The sequence below is a fragment of the Triticum aestivum genome, chromosome 4D (genome assembly GCF_018294505.1).
Source record: "Triticum aestivum cultivar Chinese Spring chromosome 4D, IWGSC CS RefSeq v2.1, whole genome shotgun sequence".
In the NCBI taxonomy this organism is placed as follows: domain Eukaryota; kingdom Viridiplantae; phylum Streptophyta; class Magnoliopsida; order Poales; family Poaceae; genus Triticum; species Triticum aestivum.
In genome coordinates this window covers 428,222,492-428,238,895 of record NC_057805.1, presented here as the reverse complement: position 1 = coordinate 428,238,895, position 16,404 = coordinate 428,222,492, and the positions used below count along the sequence as shown (strand labels likewise).

The following is a 16,404-nucleotide window of genomic DNA, read 5'->3' as shown; positions in this document are numbered from 1 at the left end:
GCGGGAAGAGGCGCTCGACTCGCCGACAGGGCGGACCCACGCGCGCCTTTTCGCTTGTGCCGGCGCCCCAGGCGCCCCCAAGGCGCCGGGTTCTGCCTGGGTCCGCCGTCACCAGATTCGGCCCGAGCCGGCAAAAAACGGGCTTCTGGGGCGACTGGGCCTTTTTTTGACGCCGGCGCGGCAAAAAGCCTGAGGAGGGCCTGTTGGGGGCGCGGCTGGAGATGCTCTAAGAAGCAACATGGGAGAGGGAAGATGCCAACTTCATCAAGTTCACGTTTCCAGAATTCTTCAATCAGACAATCCCATCTTGGTTCCCTCCTGCCAAAAAAAACAAAAAACTTGGTTCCCTCAAAATGATCCTAGTGGGCAAGGATCGTCTTCAGGAACGGGCAATTGTCGGTACCTGAACTATCTGAACCTGAACATTTCTGAAGAATTAGACAACGACACTGACGAAATCGACAGCTTGTCGAAGCGGTACACTGACTGGTGAACGAACGGCTAAAATACGCTCACAAAAGGAGATCAACGACACACAAGAAGACGACGGCTTGGGTTTGATTTCCGGCACGGCTACGTGCTCCGCTGATGCTTGCTTCACAACTGAAGTTAACTCCAGTAAGTCCCGTCAGCCGGCCTCGCGCCGGAGCTCCCTAGTGGCGTCGGCGGGGTCCTCGGTGTCAGACGACGATGCCGGAGCCGCCATTGCCGATGCCGCGCGTCTCCTCCCAGTCCTCGGTGCTTCTCATCCGGATCCGGACGCGCCTCCTCTTGCGGCAGCCGGTCGTTTCTGGTCGCCGCGTGGCCGGTGTCGAGGACGGCCTCACGCCTCTTCCAGACGGCGCTCGATCGACGGCTTGGTTGGTGCGGAGAGGGGATCGAGATGGAGGGGACGATCGATGGATTGGACGCGGGAAGGGGCGAGCTTCCCGTGTGGATCGTCTCGTCAGTATATACTGAAACCGAATCCGGAACGAAGGCGGGAAGGGAAATGAAGAACCTGGATTCGACTCGGAAACGAACGAACCGTGAATCCGCCGTCGGTCAAACGAAAACGCAGGCAGCAAGGCAAAGAAGCTGTCAGCCACCGTAACTCGGATTGAGCTGAATTCCATGGCGACTCGGTGAGGCAACCTGTCGAAACAAATAGCCAACGCAGCGCGTCGATCCATACGGAACTTCCTCCCTCCCCCTTCTCCATCATCGATCTCTGCCGCCGCCCTCTCCACCAACCAAAGCAGTTCGTTCGTCCAGCGCCATGGCCGCCCGCAAGCGACCTGCTGCCGTCCTCGACGCCGGCCATGGGCACGGCCACGCGGCGGCTCAACATCAACAATCGCCGACGTGCTGCAAGAGGAGCCGCGCCTCCATCGGGACCACCGACGACTACGAGAAGGTGGCCTGCCTAGGCGAGGGCGGCTTCGGCGTCGTCCACAGGATGCGCCACCGCGTCACCAAAAAGGACGTGGCCGTCAAGTTCCTCTCCTCGCCGGACGACACCGAGGAGCCCCCGGACGTCCAAGATCTTGAGCGGGAGGCACGATTCCTCGAGGCCTGCGACGGAAACCCTTACGTTGTCGGCTTCGAGGGCATGGTGTGCGACCCGGCCACCGGCGACACCGCCGGCCTCGTCATGGAGTACGTCGCGGCGTCGAGCCTCCAGTCTTTATTGTGGGAGAGGCGCGACGGCCCGCCGCTCCCGGAATCCACGGTGCGCGGCTTCATGTGGAAGCTCCTGACCGGTGCACAAAAGATGCACGAGCACGACCGCCACATCGTCCACCGTGACATCAAGCCAGCCAATATCCTCGTCGGGAGAAACGGGGAGCTCCTCAAGATTTGCGACCTCGGGCTGGCCATGTCCATGTCCGACTGGCCGCCGTACAACCAGGTCGGCACGGCGCCCTACATGGCGCCGGAGATGATCCTGGGCAAGCAGGACTACGACGCGCAAGTGGACACGTGGTCCATCGGCTGCGTCTTTGCCGAACTGCTCACCGGCACGACGCTGTTCATGGTCGACCCGGAAGACGAGGAGGAAGACGAGACAAAGAATGACGTAAAGCAGCTAGGGAGCATCTTCCGAGTGCTCGGGGTGCCGGACGAGAGGACGTGGCCAGGCTTCACGTCGCTGCCACTGGCTAAGAAGGCGCCGCAGCTGCTACAGGCGGGGCACAACAAGCACAGCCGGCTGCGGGATTTGTTCCCTCAAGAGAAGCTTTCAGTGGAAGGATTCCAGGTGTTGCAAAGGCTCCTCAGGTGCAACCCCGACGAGCGACTGACGGCAGCCGCCGCGCTGAAGCACCCATGGTTCGCTGCTCCTCGCTCCGCCGCCCCCGCCGTTGAGAAGGTCGATGCTCTGTCGTTTCAGAAAAAGAAGACACCAAGGATCAAGTTCATCCCGCCGGTGATGCCCCAGAAGAATCTACTCAAAATCCCACTCGCCGTGTGGAAGAGCCATCTATGTAAATGCTAGCATAAACTCTCTTGATGTAATTGTGCTTGGATGAGCCATCAACAATCATGAGCCATTAGTGCTGATCCATCAAGTAGAAGTTGATCCTTAGCAGTTAGCACCTTGATCGCCGGATCGCCCATTTGTGTTGGCCTGGTTCCCTGAATTCTATGTGTCATTGTGCACGTGTTCAGAGAATCAGAGACGTGTAACTGTAAGGTTGTGTTCAGAGATTCATTACAGTGCTGACATATGTTGTTTACATGGTCAGTTATTACTGAGTTATACTGCACAATTTGTGTTGTTTTTCAAAAATCATGAGCTGGTGATAAAAATGTGCAGTTCAAATGTTCTAAGCAACGGAAATCTAAAGAGTGACGGGTGGATTGATATTAAGCAACAGAAATCTATAGAGTGCGTCCAGGGAACTACACCCGACCTCTCTCCCCCACCCGACCTCTCTCCCAAGAGGCGGCGGCGCCGCACCGCCTCCCGGGAGTCCCCGTCCACACCGCCCTCAGTCCTCCCCCTCCATCATCGCCTCCCACTACCGCCGCCGTCGCTGAGGACGCCGCGAGGCGAAGCCCCTGTGGTGGGGCGGCGCAATCCTCGGCCGGTGGTAACGCGTGGATGCAGCGGCGTCCATCTCCCTCCTCCTCCAACGAAAGTGCGCAGCGGGTTGGCGGGTTGGCGGATGAGTTTTTGGCTGCGATGAGATCTGATCTGGGCCCGAGGGGTTTAGATCGAGATTCACTGCGGCTGTGCCTCGTCTCGACAACGGCAAGAGGAGATCCCCCCCGGGTAATCTTCGCGGCACGAGGACGTCCGGGTCTCTTGGCCCGGGCATGGTGGTGGTGGCTGCCTTCTCCACCGAAGACGGTTGGCCAGGCTGGTAGTGACGGATCTTGGATCCCACTATTAGCACCGGCGGCGAGTTAAGGAGACATAGTCGCCGGTGAAAGCCGAGCCGACTTCGGTCATGGCGGGCGATGGCGGCGTCTACGTCGTTACCTTGATGAAGGCATCGTCAAGTAACTATCGTCAACCTGCTCGTGCCGCTCCGGGAGAAATCCTAAGATCACCGGATCCGACGATGGTGGCGCTGCGGTGTCGTGTTCCCTATTGGGGGCATCGTTTGTGGAGCGGCGCCGGATGGAAGAGGCGTGAGGTAGTGTGGCGTGCCTTCTCTCGCGTCGACGACGGCGGGTCTCGGCGGCATGGAGCAGCGGGGTGGGCGTGTGATGATGGACGAGCGCAGGATGGTGGCGTTGTCTGGCGTCGTGGTGGCGTGGACGGCAGCTAGACCGGGCAAGGTAGATGCAACAGTACAGCACTGAAGATGGATTGGTGGCAGGTGGCTGCGGCAGCCTCATACCCGGCAGGCGTCCTGGTTGAGGAGTGCATCGGGTTGGTGGGTGCCCCATACCTGGCAGGAGTCCTAGTTGGGACCTCAGGTCTTAAGTGTTAGGTTTGGTTGCGAGGTCTGTTTGGTATTAGGCCCAGATTATCAGTATCCCTTCATCGACTGGATAGGAGTAGCGACAGATGTTGCCTAGACGGTGGCTTTAGTCTTACTGTTGTATGACTTTGTAAGGTCTTGTGTGAATAATTAATAAAGTGGATGCATGCATCGTCCAGATGCAGAGGGCGGGGATCCTCCTCCTTTTCTATTTTTTTTAAAATGTCTTGCTGGTGCAGATTTCATGAGAACTTGTAAATTTAGTAATGGTACTAGTACAACAATTGGACATACTTTCTTCAGCCTAGTATGGCACCTAGGGGAGAATGAGTACCTAGTATGCACCTCTCGGATCTTCAACACATGGAGCTGTGGAAGAAGGCCTGGTGGGGAGAATGAACCAAATTCAAGAGTTTAGAGCATCTCTAGCAGACCCCGCATCCCGCCGATCCGCAAAACGCGTTTGCAGTTCGCGGAAAAAAGGCTTTGCGTGCCGGCGCGGACGGCCGCAGATGCAGACCCTGCATAATGGACCCGTAAAAAAATATTCGCGTATATTTTTTCCGCGTCTTCTTCTTCCTCTCGCCCGTGTTCATAGTCAGCTCCCGTCGTCCACCGTAGTCGCCGAATCGATCCAGGAGCCAGCTCCTCCGTTGTCGGATGGATCCAGGAGTTAGCTAGCTCGACCTTGGCGGGATGGATCCGGGAGCTAGCTAGCTCGTTTGTGGCCGGCTGGATCGAGGAGCTTGCTAGCTAGCTAGCTAGCTCGTTCGTGGCCGGATGGATCCAGGAGCTTGCTAGCTAGCTAGCTCGTTCGTAGCCGGGTAGCTGCTCGAGTCTCCAGCCGCTGCTCCTGCGATCTACTCCGCAAGCCGACGTCGCAGCAGCGGTAAACGGCGAGTTCCCGGCGAGATTCCGGCGAGTTCCGTGGCGGAAGGTCACCGGAGCCCGTGTGCGCACGGCGGAATTTCCTTGTCGCGTAGCGTTGACCGGTTTTCAGTGCCCCTTATATTTTGCCTCCAAATCTGCAAAATTAAGGGTCGTGGGGATACATTCTCAGCGGCCTGCAAATTTTTTACGGGTTTGACCGTTTTTGCGGGGTTTATTCGGGACATTTTTTGACACCACGGAACTGAAAACACGGATTTTCACGAGTTTAACCACTTTTGTGGGGTCTGCTAGAGATGCTTTTAATGGACCAACGCAATCCGGTGTTACCTTTGCAGTAAAACTGAAACTATGGCGTGGATCGGCTCTGTTCAAGCATCTAACTGACTAACTCTGAAGCAGGAAGCAAAGACCTGATTCAAGAGCTTAGTAGGCAGTACGTGAAGCTCTAGACTGATATAAGTGAACGAATGGCAGCATTACCATCTCGATCGAGTAGAACAGGCGCTAGAAACTTGGCGGGATAAGTTTCAGTAACAGTATGACACCAATCAGGATCAACAGCAACAATAACAATAAATGTGAACAAACTTTTGGAGATTGCAGACTTGCAGCGTCCTGTACAAACGGCAGGAGAAGGGCAGGCTATGTATAAATAAGTAAGTTTCAACGCCAATGCAACAAGAATCAGAGTGGTGCAGCGGAAGCGTGGTGGGCCCATAACCCACAGGTCCCAGGATCAAAACCTGGCTCTGATATATTTCTTCATTTTTTTTTCTGAATTTTCTTTTTTTTTTCCATCATTTTTTGTGCTGCGTTTCTCTGGGTTCCTGCTTCAAGATGCGTGCACGCCTTCGACGCCATGGGGCGAACCGCAGCAGTGTACCAAAACGAAACGCTCCCGCAAAACCCAGAACCCTAGCCTCCCTGCCTCCGTCCCTCCGCCCCCCTTCGCGCTCCCATGGCCATGGCCACGGACTCCGCCGCCTCCAGCCCCCACGGCGCGTCGAGGAAGCGCCCGCGGAGCCAGTCGCCAGCTCCCGCAGGGGAGGGCCCAGGATCGAAACCTGGCTCTGATATATTTCTTCATTTTTTTGTTCTGAATTTTCATTTTTTTCCCATCATTTTTTTTTGTGCTGCGTTTCTCTGGGTTCCTGCTTCAAGATGCGTGCACGCCTTCGACGCCATGGGGCGAACCGCAGCAGTGTACCAAAACGAAACGCTCCCGCAAAACCCAGAACCCTAGCCTCCCTGCCTCCGTCCCTCCGCCCCCCTTCGCGCTCCCATGGCCATGGCCACGGACTCGGCCGCCTCCAGCCCCCGCGGCGCGTCGAGGAAGCGCCCGCGGAGCCAGTCGCCAGCTCCCGCAGGGGAGGGCCCGAGCGAGCCCGCGCTCGCCCGGCCCCGCTTCGCGGAAAACCTCGACCTCGTCCTCTCCCTCCAGGGCAAGGAGCTCTCCCTCCAAAGGTCACCCCCTTGCTGCCCCCCTCGCTTGCGATTCGATGCAGCTTAGCACTCCTGCGTGCCAATCTCCGAGTAGGATCGAAGCAATTTTTCTGTAATTCGCGTGCTTCTAGTCTGGTTGCGGCTACGTGGATTTGGGGATGCGCTGCTTTAAGCAGCTGCATGAGGAGATTTGTCTGATTCAGTCAGCTAGTGTATTTGGAAATGTAGTATTCGTTGTAATTGTGTGCTTCAAAGGGAGATGATGTTGCTAGAAGTTTATTCCTGCACCGATTGGATCATTGTTGACTTAGGATAATAACAACAATAATTACTCTATGAAAACAGTTGCATTAATTAAGGTCAGATTTTAGTTTAATTATTCTGTGGAGGCGATAATATGCTTATGATTATACAGTATCTTTGTATGACCTCCGATTCCCAGTAGCATCTGCTTGGTGATACTTGGATATTGTAATACATAGTCCAGTGTTTCTTAGTTGGGGAATCATTCCTGGATGAACCTTACTATGCTCTTGCTGTCTGTACTTCTAACATTTGTATGCTAAATCATGCAGAAAGGTTGAACTGGCCTTCAATTTTATAAAGGCCGAGTCAAATCGTTCAAGCCATGGCCATAGAGCGGACAGTATCCAGCTATCGCGAATGGTGTCATTTATTGGAAACTGGGTGCAATCTATCCTAATTCTGTCTAAGAAAATTCCAGAGCCTTTTGATCCTGTGTTAGATTATAGATGCTGGGAAATTCTGAGATTTTGCATTGAAAAGAAGCCGTCAGTCTCAATTTCTCTGAAGCTACTTCAACCACTTGGTTGCATTGCAAAGGATGGTTTGAGCAGAGTTCAGATCGGCGCTTCATGTGATGACCATGAATCCCTTTTGCTCTTCGAACGAGTTTTCGACTGCGTGTCCTTTCTTTTCTCCTCCAATACAAGAGCTTTCTTCAACGCGCCCGTGGATTTGTGGACCTCTTGTGTCACCGAGGCTATTAATCTTGTCCAGAAGGTTTCAACTAATGAGAAAAAGGGTTGTACCATTCTTCAGAATCTTGGAAATTGTCTGCTTGAGCAATTTTCAAGCTTTCTCAGATTCCATGCAAATCCTAAGAATATTTTCCGTCCTTTTGTTGACAAGATTCTTGATCCGCTGTTGGAATTGTTGGTTTTACTTAATTCACAAGCAAATTCTATCAAGCACAAGCACGCAGGATCCACGTTGAAGATTGCTGAAGAAATTTTGTCAAATGGACTGTTTCATCCACAACATCTTAGTGGATATTTTGGGCTCAAGAATTTGAATAAAGGTATTGTCAAGGATGTCAAAGGAAGCTACCATAGGCATCTGTTTGAGCGACTCAAGGGAATAAAAGCAGAAAGCAAGGCTGTATTGCTTGCTGGCTTCGGTTACTTGCTTCAATTGTTTGTTACCAGGGCTAGAAATCAAAGAACATCTTTAGCACCAAGGGGTACATCCTTCAAAAGCCCACAAAAAACCAGTGAGGGTTCTGAAGAACCCCAGCAACAAGGAGAATCCATTTTTGAGGTATTCATGCAATTTATGGAACCTTTGGTGTTAGAATGCAAATCATATTCGCAAAAGGACTTCTCTGATTTAGGAGTCACAAAGCTAGTAGAAGTTCATTGCATGCTGAAGTCCATCAATGAGATGCTAGCAACAGTTACTGAAGAGAAAATTTATGTCCCTACAGAGGACACATCGGAAGGATCTTATCTCCAGTTCTTGCAAGAAATTTACAGGGTCTTAATCTTGATTGCTGAAAAAATGTATGACTTCTGGGTGTCAGCTCTGCATTTAGAAGATACAAACGTTAAGAAGATGCTGCCTTTAATGTTTGTGGAGATTGTTGTTGCAGTTGGTCATTTTCTAGAAATTGAATACAAGGTCATGGGGAGTGACCTTGTAAAATTATGGTCAATGATTTTTGCTTTGTCTGCTATCAATGCATCTTCCAAGGACATCAAACCATGCTTACTACTAACCTCAAAGATTTCAAGCCTTTCATCCCAAGTGATTCGTACATTTAGTGAGCTTCGTCAGGTCAGTTATGTTCTTTTTCAGCGATCACTTTTAGCAATGCCCTCTAAAAAACAATTGTTTATCTTTTTTCTTTATTTTTTATATGCTTCTTACTTTCTGCTTTTGGGCTCTTCCGTTGCCTATGCCAATGGTTATATTTCTGCAATGGGATGGGATGTATATTTTACGAACTACTCCCTCCGTCACATAATATAAGATGTTTTTGCAGGCTAAGATAGCTTGCAAAAATGTCTTATATTGTGGGGCGGAGTAGTACTGAATACTCCCTCCGTCCCATAATATAGGACGTTTTTTGACACTAGTGTAGTGCCAAAAAACGTCTTACATTATGGGACGGAGGGAGTAGATTTTTATTTTGAATCTGATGCTTCTCTCTCTTTTCCAAATTGTAGGTTGCGCACTCCATTTGTACGCTGTGCAATACTGTGAGAACATTCAGAGCTGTTGCTGGTCCTGATGCAGTACCAGGACCGTTTCCTGTGGCTTCTTTATCCTCACATAAATGTTTTGAATCACTGGCAACATTGCTGAGCTCCCAAACATTGAGGGATGCTATCTGTACTTCAATTAACTCAATGCCAGAAGGACAATCTAGTCGATGCATAGAGGAGCTGACAGTAGATCTTACAGAAACATTGAAATGGATGAAAAGTTGCGACGACTTTGTAGATTTGGAAACACAGGGAGAGCCCCGCTTGATGTCCAGGAAGTCAGTTTTTCATCAGAGAGCTGAACTTTTTGGAAGGTACTTATCTGAACTATACACAAGCGTGCTTGACTCAATAACTGTGACCGCTTCAAATACTACACTGGTTGCAAAATCTGTTGAAAGGTTGGTCAACACAATACGTCCCAACTTGAGTCAGTTGATGAGAAATGAATCAATTAATCCAAGTGAGTTCATTTCTTCAGTTGTAGGAAAGAACCTATCTAACAAGCAATGTGCCAACTGGCAAAAGATTCCAAGTTTGTCTTGGTTTTTTGCCTTCTTCTTTCGCATATATACATCATGTAGGAGTCTGTATCTGCAATCTGTTGGCCTCATGCCTCCAAATTTAGCAATAGAAGCAACAGAATTAGTGGGGAATTCATTCATTGTATGCTGCGGAAAGGAATGGACCAATACATCCAATATTATCGCTGAAGGCTATTTTGCTTGGATTGTTGAAAGTGCTGGCTCCCTTTGGGAAGTCATTGAAATTTTATCACAGTCCCTTCCAAGAAACCATTCTGGTTTTACTACGCTTTTTTACACCCTTCATGTGATGGCTCTGCAAAGACTCGAAGATCTTAACAGGCAGATTAATGCATTTGACTTTTTGCTTGAAGACGGCACACAGCAGTTTGATACTGAGGATAGGGAAAAAACTGAGTTATTAAAGGATCCTTGCTGTCTTGAGGCTACTCGACTAACCAGTTTTATGATGAACTATGTGAGAACATTATCTTCAGGAGGAACTAACAGGATTTCTTCCTGGGATATGAGTATATGCTCTTTAGATGAAGATTCTTTTCATATAGCAACTTGGCGGCTTCTGTGTGAAAACATTGATATTTGGAGTTCTCATGCATCGAAGAAGGACCTAAAGAACTTCTTTTCGAACCTGATAAAGTTTTCTTTTGTTCAAAAGAGGTCATGCAAAGATGAGGAGGGTAGTGACTGTCAGGATTCATGCAGAGAAATAACCTTGCATACTATTTCGGTGGAGCTTCTTTGTGATACTATCATTTATGACCAAAAGGTTTTGTTGTCCTACTCCTTCCATCCAAAGAAAACTTTGTTAAAGAATTTACCGTGTATGCTGATAGTATTAATTCTGTTTTGATGACGATGATCTGTTTGTTTTGCAGTTGTAAGTTTGAGTAGTTTCTTCCGTTTGTTCTTTCCTATTTGGTCTAATTTGGAACGAATGTACTATTTCACAGGTGCTATTAAAGAATTTGGTATCATGTTTTTGCGGTGCTCTCAAGAAATCAATATCTTCTTTTATGACCAGAGCTGATGAAGATAATGCCTTATTGAACATCTCGCCTGATATGATGGAGATATTAAATAAACTGAATAATGAGAAGTTGGTCTGTACATATCCTGATTCTACACATGCACACGGTGTAGATAAATACCGGATCTGTGAGAATTTACTAAATTTTTGTAGCACAGTTCCCGGATTTCATTCCAACTCCAAGTCATTCTTGCAACTTATAACTTACATTCTCCATCTTGAAAGGCAAGTGCACTATTTTTACATTTATCCATTTATTTGTATGGATGATGACGGCTATCCTTTCTACCATTGCACTAGAGTATCTCTGTATGCTCCCAGTTTGAACTTTTGATCTAAAAAAGTGTTCACAAATACTTGCCCCTAGGCATATTTTCCCACTTTATGGTCATTAATTCTACTTGTCTCCTCGGCTTTCCCTCGTTTTTTAGTCTTGTGAGGTTAATTGGAGGGTAGGAAGGTGTAGGAATGCCAAATCTTGTGATGTTGGATCCTGGTGCTGTTGATAATTTATCTTTCATGTCACCACAAAAACTAGTCAGTGTAGTTGCTAATCTGTACAACTTAAGAGTTTTTCACTTTAATTTTAATGGTTATTTCTAGTCTACGTTTAATCTTTCTGTGGATTTGATAAATTAAGATGAACTTATCATATGATGACGTGTGTCTGTCAATTATCAACTAATGTGCCACCTAGTTAACGCTACAGCCTTCTTGGGTAATCTGGGTTATCCGCAATTTTTGGGAATATAGACCAAACATGCTCATTTCTTATCTGCAAGTCTGTGCTCTGATTAGGTTGCTGACAAATTCTTTCTTTCCTTTCAGACTTCTGCTGTTGACATTGCTAAATCACCATTATGAATCATGTAATCCAATTGAGCTAATCCGTCTGTTTATATGTTGTCGAAGGGCAATGCAAAATCTTGTTTTGAAATTTGGCAAAGAGTACCCAGATTCAAAGCAATACTCCACGTTTTCCGAACTTCTAGGTAACTCATATTCTCTGATTTGGCTTTTGAGATCTGTCCAGGAGATTATTGGATTGTCACACGAAATATTTGGTGAGCACACTGATCAGAAGAAAAATACCTTGTTCTCCTTGGTAGATAAGACATCAGAAATATTTTCTACACTAGCGAACATGAATTCAAAATTTTGCTTGCTGGGTCCCAAGAAACAAATTGGATCTTCCCTGAAGCATACTGCTAGTGAAAGCGACACTTCTGAACATGATGCTCTAGAAAATTCAGCCTTGGAGCATGTCAAAACTATGGCTGAACAGTTAGAGAAGACTACAGCTGGCATACCTGTAACCACAAAGGATTGCAAGTGTGTTATAAAAATAGAGAACTCTTATGACAATGTGTGCTGGGATAAACTATTATGCACCATGTCTTGCATAGGAGGATTCTTGTGGGGTCTTGTTTCAGCATTTGAAAGCACAATCAAAGACTATCCAACTGCAAGCTCAGAGGAAAGAAAACTGATGCTTCACTATGCCTCCAATTTCAGCAGATCTATTGCTAAATTTGAGACCTTTGTAGATATCTGTCTGCATGTCTTGTTTATGGAGAACAAGGATTTTGGGTCTGTTGATTTGATCTCTGGTCGTCTACCACAAGAGCTGGATTGTGAGAATGGTTTTCTGAATATTGAAGTAGTCATGGATGGATGGACTATGCATCAGCTAAAGGATAACAAATTACAGTCAGATGGTCCACCCGGTATGAAAAGATCTCTTTTGGAAAATCTGTTAAATGGTGAAGGTCCATTTGTAGCATTTACTTTGAGAGAGCTCTACAGTGTATCTGCTGCTATTGTTAAGTTGAAGGGCCTCATATCCTTTTCAGGCAATGTCTGTAGGAAGGCATGCAATCCTTTCCAACACCTGTCGCTAAATCCAATGGTTGGGACAGCTTGCATTGCCCTACAGAAAATTGCAGACATGTCTGATTGGCCAGATATGTTTTCTCTTGTATGGATTGATGGAATATTAAGATATCTTGAAGTTTTAGGAACATTTCCTGGACTCAACTTGTCAAAAGAACTGTATGCTCAGATAGTAAATGCACATGTGAGTGCTATTGGAAAATGCATTTTACTTCAAGGAAAGAGTGCGACTCTACCTACCCATGAGATTGGATCAAGCACAAAAATACTTCAGTTACAGAATACATCTGGCTATGTAGTTACAAAGAATATTATCGATAGGCAGAATAGGTTAAATTCATTGATATCAAGACTTAGACTGTCGATGAGAAATTTTGTTAGTGTTGCATCAAACATGCATCTAAGTGCAACTTTACAAGTCATTGAGAGAGCCTTGGTCGGAGTGAATCAATATAGCCACTCAATATATGAAGTGGAGACTGGAACATCTGATGGTGGGACAGTTTCTTCTGACGTTGCTGCTGGAATTGACTGCCTTTATCTTGTTCTTGGATCTGTGCCAGGTTAGCAGCCAAAATTTTCTATCTGATATTCTCTGGAATGCAATCCTATTATTCATGTAATGGAATGTGTTTCCGTCTCTTGCTTCTGGGACATGTTAAATTAGCTTCTCCAAATAAATCAGTAATCTACTAAATCTGTAATGTCATGATATGCATTCGAACTAGACTACTTGCCTTAACAATAGTGATTGAATGTACCTGACAATAGCATTAGTCTCAAATTTTCATTGCTCATTAATGTATATTCCACTGTCCACTACTGAATATATGAAGAGTAAGCATCAAATTGTTCTTCAATGATAAAGAATGTTGATCAGTCATAGGTGGTTCTGAACGTAATAAAGTTCTATTTTAAATAAATATGTAAAATTTTATCTTGGAGTGCCTGATCCAGACTTCCATATTTTGGTTTCTCTTTAGGTAACAGGTAGTTGGTTAATGCTTCCACGAATAGCTGTAAATGATTTGATAATACATCATAACCAGAACATCTGTGATTCTACTCTGGATCTTTTGATCTGAATAATTCCTAATGATGAGTAAATAGTTCCTAATGATGAGTACTGTAAGGCGTTGGCTCGTGTAGCGTGGTGGTTGAAAATGTTGGTTGTTGCGTGAAAGGTTACAGTTTGAAACCCTGATATGTGCCCCTAAAACTATAAAACGTGCAGCTCTTGCTTATTCTCAAAATAGCTTATACTCTGTAAAGAAATATAAGAGCGTTTAGATCATTAAAGTAGTGATCTAAACGCTCTTATATATCTTTACAGAGGGGGTACTATATAAAGGTGTGGAGTTCATATTTTTGCAAGCTTCATTTCAGACTACAAGGCTGGTCATCAGCATTCTGCAGTTTGCACCTTGTTTAATGGCAGGGAGCAAGTATTTTGGTCTGATTTTGTACTCATATTGCAGGAAATAAGCGTGTTTTTCAGAGAACTGTCCCAAGCCTAGTTGGTGCTTTATTCAACATTGTTTTACACCTTCAAAGTCCACTCATTTTCTATATAGAGAAGCTACCTCCTCTTTGCCCTGATTTGCATCCAGAAGCTGGAGCGATTGTTCTAATGTGTGTTGAGGTTATCACATCATTTGTGGGGAGGCATACTTTTCAAATCGATGCGTGTCATGTGTCCCAGTGCCTGCATCTTCCTGTGATGCTTTTCAAGGGCTTCAAACATCTTCTTGCTGATCGGAGTGTATCCTGTTCATCAGAAAACATTCGTGAGCAAATTGCAGGACAACCTCTAGCTAGTAAAGAATACTTACTTGACAGACAATTTTCTGTTGACATGTATGCTGCATGTTGCAAATTGTTATGCACTGTTCTTCGGCACCAACAAAGGTAAAGATTTGGGTTATTTTCTTTTTGTGCTTTTATGTTCTTTATTAAGACAAGCCTTTATATTGTTTTTTTCCCTCTGGCCAGTGAGGTTGGACAATGTGTGGCTGTCCTGGAAGACTCAGTAAACATACTACTTAGTTGCTTGGAGTCTGCAGATTCCAAGATGGTTAGCATGGCAGGATGTTTCACTTGGAACAAGGAGGAGGCACTAAAATGTGCTTCCTTTTTCAGAAGGATTTATGAAGAGGTTTGTGATGCTTTTGTTCTGTGATTTAAAACGATACATATCTTGCTTTAGTAGTAATGCCATGCCTGGACAGATGGTTGGGACGTTTTGTTTGCTGGTTGTATTTCACATTTGCACTGGGCTTAACTGCGTATCCTTTTAAAAGCAGCTTCATAATTAGGCCATCTACAATGCAAAGTGCTTTAAGAGGTGCTTATACAAAATAAACCAGTTCTTTTAAGCATCAGTGGTTATTTCTGTAGCAGAGGTGCCTAAATAAGCACCTACGCTCTACAAATAAACCCCAGTGCTTAAGCGGTTTATTTTTCAAAGCACTTCTCTAAGCACCTTGCATTGTAGATGGCCTTAGGAAACCGTTTGCTGCAGCACAGACTTTGTATTTTGCTTTCACAGAATCAGGAACGTAAATGGCACAGTATATAGATGTCATGTCATTCAGCCATCCATGTTTTATGGTTCTTATGTGAACAAATCATATGTACTGATTCTCCTTTTGTGTGGATAATACAGATGCGTCAGCAAAAAACCATCATGGAACATCACTCGATGCACTTTCTTGCTGGTTATATTTCCATGTTTTCTGGACTGGGTCCATTTCAGACAGGCATAACACGGTATGTTCTCCCTTAATGAAGACCTTCTGTTTAATTATTTATGTTTTTGTCTCAGCACTCTCACCCTCGTCCATGATAGGGAAATTGACGAGGCCTTGCGACCTGGGGTGTATTCCCTAATTGATATCTGCCAGGAAAGCGATTTTCAACAGCTTCACACATACCTTGGTCCGTAAATTCTGACTGTTCTATTTATGAATAACCTTTACTGCTATATACTCCCTCCATTCCTTAATATAAGACCTTTTAGCTATTTCAAAATATTGACTACATACATACTAAAATGAATGAAAAGGCATACTAAAATGTATCTACATACATACGAATCAAGAAAAAGCTAAAAGGTCTTATATTAGGGAACAGAGGGAGTAAATACTAATCCGACACCCAAGATGATCCTTTCCTCGTTTGGCTTTGCAGAGGGCCCGTGCCGAACCACTCTTGCTAACCTAGTGCATGACTATAAATTGCACTTCCAGTATCAGGGCAAAATCTAGTCCCAAATTGCTAAAGATTTTTGGAATACTTGGTTATTCGTCCTGCTTTCGCTGGATATGAAATCTACAGTGTCACCTTTTGCATGATGTTGGGTTCATGGAGTTCAATGGATATGCATCAAACTTTGGAGGAACAAATGGAACTATGGTTAGTGCTATTAAACCAGCCTGCTGGCATCTATGGCAGATGAAGAGAAACCAAATTGTTTGCAGCAAATCCCAGTAATCAAACTCGGTAATCTCAAGCAAATGTTGGCGTTCATATTTTGGGGGTAATACATAACACGCTCGTTCTAGACTAAAACTAGTAGGGGTATATTATTCATGCCATATTCGCTAAAAGTGTGAAAAGGTTGCAGGGGCACCCGGTTAATCTTTTGTTGAAAAATTCTGAAACGAAAAAAATAATCTCAGATGCACATGTATCCCAAAACTTGTTATTTGACCGGCTTGAGCCAACGTGCAATGCAGCATCAAGTTTACCATTAGAGAGGATTTATCTGCCTTATGTCAGGATAGTATCTCCTTCTGCTTCACCTTGTCTCGTTTACATTTACTTAAATCTAAACTGCAAACAAACTGTGCTGCTGTTTTTTTTGGGCAAACTGCTGCTATGCCCTACCATCTCTACTTACAGCCGTTGCCATGTCCATTGTCGTTGGCTAACCGCGTTTTGTTGAGGATCGGAGGATAAAATAAAATTGTTTTCATTAACATTAGTTTTGCAATTCCAGTCATGCCTCCTTAGAGATTAGGATCACTGTATGTGTATCAGGGCTAGGTGGGTGCAAGTGTATGATGCAGTTGCCAAGGATCAGTGTGGAGACAGACTACCAAGAACGTAGCTGGACCCCAGACCACTCGAGGAAAGCGCCACATAGTTGACTCGCACGGCCAAGGCTTCCTCCGTCTGTACAT

General features: G+C 46.0%; 2 protein-coding genes across 2 annotated transcripts; both read left to right on the top strand.

The window, feature by feature from the left end:
• Positions 1-1,197: 1,197 nt before the first annotated feature.
• On the top strand, positions 1,198-2,690 carry LOC123100192 (putative cyclin-dependent kinase F-2). Its single transcript, XM_044522155.1, has one exon. The coding sequence runs from the start codon at positions 1,259-1,261 to the stop codon at positions 2,474-2,476; it is 1,218 nt and encodes a 405-aa protein (XP_044378090.1). The 5' UTR covers positions 1,198-1,258; the 3' UTR covers positions 2,477-2,690.
• Positions 2,691-5,996: 3,306 nt separating this feature from the next.
• On the top strand, positions 5,997-15,974 carry LOC123098356 (uncharacterized). The gene is made up of 10 exons (XM_044520327.1): positions 5,997-6,269; positions 6,824-8,324; positions 8,717-10,066; positions 10,251-10,552; positions 11,156-12,783; positions 13,699-14,128; positions 14,213-14,375; positions 14,886-14,989; positions 15,069-15,157; positions 15,410-15,974. The coding sequence occupies exons 1-10, from the start codon at positions 6,088-6,090 to the stop codon at positions 15,484-15,486; spliced, it is 5,826 nt and encodes a 1,941-aa protein (XP_044376262.1). The 5' UTR covers positions 5,997-6,087; the 3' UTR covers positions 15,487-15,974.
• The last annotated feature ends 430 nt before the right edge of the window (positions 15,975-16,404 follow it).

Bases quoted from the DNA above. Each gene is read 5' to 3' on its own strand.
- LOC123100192 (XM_044522155.1), top strand. From the start codon at position 1,259: ATGGCCGCCCGCAAGCGACCTGCTGCCGTCCTCGACGCCGGCCATGGG.
- LOC123098356 (XM_044520327.1), top strand. From the start codon at position 6,088: ATGGCCATGGCCACGGACTCGGCCGCCTCCAGCCCCCGCGGCGCGTCG. The intron at 8,325-8,716 runs GTCAGTTATGTT...TCCAAATTGTAG, and splicing joins CATTTAGTGAGCTTCGTCAG to GTTGCGCACTCCATTTGTAC. The intron at 15,158-15,409 runs GTCCGTAAATTC...TTGGCTTTGCAG, and splicing joins ACAGCTTCACACATACCTTG to AGGGCCCGTGCCGAACCACT.